Raw genomic sequence first — 4,218 nt, 5'->3', positions numbered from 1 at the left:
TGTTATACTCGCTTGCTAAATTACTTCCCGTCAGTCATATACATGAAAATACAATATGATTGTTTCTTCATTTATCTTTTTGACATCACGATGAAGTATGCTACATTTAACTTTATTTGCTTGTACTAATTACATTGTACCGTGATGAAAACAACTATTTCTAGGTTTTTATTCAGATGATTTTCTAGGTGCACAACATAATTATTCATTGTAATAAAACAATATCACAGTATAAGATTGCCAAACATAAGTGAAACATTAACATTATCGCATTCATAAGTTTAAAATTGGCAACAACGATTGGTTTCAATACCAAGATAAAAAAAAGATAGATGTGGTATGATTTTCAGTGAGGCAACTATAATACCAAAGTTCAAACGAAGTGGATTTAAGCAACTAAAGGCAACAGTACGGCATCCAAATACGACAAAAACCCACATATCGCATGGTCAGCTTTACATTGAGAACGGTGTAGAACATTGTGTGATACAAAAATATATGCAGCCTATTCCAGTGCACACACCGCGTGATTCGAAATTCGCTGCAGGCACGCCTATTACATTAAACATCGAAGCTCATCAAACCTATATTAGCCGTTACAGAACCAAATGTACTAAGATTTTGAACGCAAAATCACATTAAACACAGATGCGCATCAACACAAAATTAGGCAAAACAGAACAAAAGGTTCGAAACTTTAGAACGCCAAGAAGATTAAACACGGGAGCACATCAAAACCAAATTAGCCAAAACAGAACAGAAGGTTCGAAACTTTGGAAAGCCAAGTACATAACGAAGTAATAGTTTTACAAACGCTTTATATACAGAAATATAGGTTGATAATATAATAAAGATAATTTTGATTTTTATGTCGTTTTGTTGCTGCCTCATTTACTAATAACCATATCTCCTCTAACTGATAGCAGAAATTTCGATTGTGATGTCACTATCATGTCATAAACATGTCGAAATTGATATCAATGAACTAAAATTGCGTTTTACCTTTTTTCTAGGATATCTAAGTATTAAATAATGAGATTTCAATACGTGACCAATGTTGGTGTATAGTTTTACAGTAAATTCGATCGAACTTTCGAAGGCTCTAAATAAAATATGAAAGATAAACCCCAAACTAACACAAAAGTGTCAATGTCGTGTAAACATCTGAAAGTCGATATTTGATTTACAAAACTACTTAATTTTGAAATTTAAGAATATGGAAGAAGAAAAAAAAAACAATTGTATTTTCAATTAACTCATGCATTTAAAACGAAATATAGTAATTCAAAGATTTAGATTGAATTGATTGTTTTTAAGGGAATTTTTTCCTTTTCACGGCAGAGCCTGTTATCGCCATATTAGACTTAAAAGTTTTCTTATATCATCTTATTTTTACAAAGGTAAAACTCACAGTGGTATGCTTATATTTTTTACTGCTTTTCTGAAATGTAATTATTAATCTTGCAAAATGGATTGAATAAAATCAAAATATTTTAACTTACTGATAGTTACTGCATATATGTCTTGTGAAGTTTTAAGCAGAGGAAGCAGGGTTTGTATTCCACAATATTTTACTTATTCTATAGACGCAAAATATTCTTTCAATGACTCATTAATCTATAGAAATTTTCTTCTAATTTTTATTTTTATACAAAAGAAGTTCACTTAGAGCTCTTGGATTTTCACAAATGTTCGTGAGATCCAATGTTAAACATTACTCCATTTTCTGGACCCTTATTACGATTCGGATGTGCTTTCAAAATCAATCACCGGGAATCCAAGATGATGTTTGTGAACAATCACGTTCTTTGGACGTTTAAAACATTTGCACTTACAACATTTATAACAAGTTCTTCGAAGAATCCGTCTAAAAGCACAGCGGAAATCTCTGGAAAACATCCCATATATAAATGGATTTAACATAGAATTACAATAACCTAACCAAAACATCACAGAAAATGCCAATGAAGGAACACGTGTTCCCCAAAACGCCTCTATTAGATACATCGTAAAGAATGGAAACCAACACATTGTAAACACTCCAACAATTATGGCAACCGTTTTGGTAGCTTTTGTTTCTTTCAAAATTTTTCTTATATGAATTCTATTACTATGACGACCTTCTGGTACTGTAGCCAATGATCTTGATTCCATACTTCTCTTATTCATAGCGTATATAAATGGAGTAGATCGCCTCCTTTTCATAAATGGACTATCTTCTGGAGTTTTTGTATTATTGTTTAGTTTTATATATTCCAAAGGTTCTTTTCCAGCTTCCGGTCCTGGATCTTCAAAATATAATCGTTTCGATTGCATTCTTTCAATTTCTTTACTACTCGGAATTCCGCCGTTCGGGTTACATTCGGAATAAACACAATGTCTATTACGGGTACACCTATCTCCCGTATTACGTAGAGCACTTCTTAAAGAACCAGTCCTTTGAGAATACCGAGACGAAGCCGATGATCTTGAAACAACTGAATTTCCTCTATGAATACGTAGGATTATCGGATCATCATTTTTAAGATCATCGTTTTGTTTTGCGGTTAAAATTCCCGTTCGAATTGCCGATGTTGTTCGAACTGCAGCTTTATAAATCTTACAATAAAAGAAAACCATTAAAAACATTGGAATATAAAATGAACCCAAAGCAGAATAGATCCTGTATCCTTGGGTAGATATGAGTTCGCACTGTGGCGCTGTATTATTGCAGACGACAGGCTCAATATTCACCCATGATGAAAAATTGCTATTAACGTAAGTTGTTAGGTTTCTCGTTTGAGTTTCTTTTGAATATGAAGTTTTATCATTCCATCCTAATAACGGAGGGATACATATTACAAAGGATAACAGCCATACAAAAGTCACGAGTACTTTACTCCGACGTCTGGACATAGCACTAGCATACTGTATAGGCTTAGTTACAGCTAAGTATCGGTCAAAACTTATGGCTAACAAATTTAAAATGGAAGCGGTACACAGCAAAACGTCTATAGCTAGCCATATACTACACCATACTTCACCAAACGGCCAATATGTCAAAATTTCTAATGATGCCGAGAAAGGAATCACAAAAATTCCCAACAAAATATCTGAACATGCTAAAGACACTATATATGTGTTCGTATTTGTTCGTAACTTTCTTGTTGTAATTACTGCAATAATAACTAAACTATTTCCAGCCAAAATGACCAAGTTGATGATGGTCAATGTTAAAGTTGTGGGAATTAAATCTACTGTGAACCGAATTTCGTTTTCGATGATACATGTTTCTTCGTCAGCCATTCCAATTCGATTCTCAAGTATTTATTTTATTTGCTCAAGTAAAACACAAGCTGTATTGTAATATCCGAAGCAGACATGCCTTTATTCATTCACAATCAAAGCCTTCCGTAGTCAGTATGGCTGATAATTCATTCTGAAAGAAACGATAGAGACATTAATTAAATATCCTGAACGTAACGAGCGTAACAGTAATAGTTGAATCTCCTTACGATCACTTCTCAATATATAATATAGCGTTACAAAATGGCAATTGCTTTCAATCGCGCTTTTATAGCCACGAGTTTTTATAAATTATTGGATTTATAGAAACTGTTGCCTTCAAGAGTATTATTTAATAGACTGCATACAATAGAAGAAAAATCAGTTATTATAAATCAAACTATGAAACAATATATTAAAATGCTCACCAACTTACAGTGTCAGCTGAAGCAATCCTTTAACATGCACAATTAAGAAAGCAAATTGATTATCAAAAGGCAGGTTTTGTTTCTGATTATTATATCATGAGGCACAAACTACTTCTTCAACAGAAAATCTATTGTTACCGAAGAATTATTACTTTGTTTCCAATTCATTTAAGCACTTGCGGAAGACACTTTAGTAATAAATAAATATCAAAGCCACAACAAATAGTTTACATCCAACATATAGAAAATAAAACGGTTAATTGATTTTGATTGATCTATTTTTTGATACGTTGAATAATAACAGAACCTAAGACGTTGCATGCATCATGATAATAATATAAATAGACTTACTTCAAAATACAAAAAGTGTATATCCAGAAACAAATCGCTCATATATTATGAAATATAACTTTTCATCAAATATCATAATAATTATATAAATAGGCTTTCTTCAAAAATACAAAATGTGCATATCCAGACACAAATCACTCATATAATTATGAAATGAAAAGTTTTCATCAAATAT

The 4,218-nt window shown here is 32.1% G+C and overlaps 1 protein-coding gene across 1 annotated transcript; it reads right to left on the bottom strand.

Annotated features, from left to right (window-relative positions):
* Window positions 1–274: 274 nt before the first annotated feature.
* On the bottom strand, window positions 275–3,439 carry LOC134714259 (octopamine receptor 1-like). The gene has a single exon (XM_063575498.1). It carries the CDS (start codon window positions 3,283–3,285, stop codon window positions 1,738–1,740), a length of 1,548 nt encoding a protein of 515 aa, XP_063431568.1. The 5' UTR covers window positions 3,286–3,439; the 3' UTR covers window positions 275–1,737.
* Between the last annotated feature and the right edge of the window lie 779 nt (window positions 3,440–4,218).

Source organism: Mytilus trossulus, chromosome 4 (assembly GCF_036588685.1).
Source record: "Mytilus trossulus isolate FHL-02 chromosome 4, PNRI_Mtr1.1.1.hap1, whole genome shotgun sequence".
NCBI classification, from domain to species: domain Eukaryota; kingdom Metazoa; phylum Mollusca; class Bivalvia; order Mytilida; family Mytilidae; genus Mytilus; species Mytilus trossulus.
This window is presented reverse-complemented; position numbering and strand designations above follow the sequence as displayed.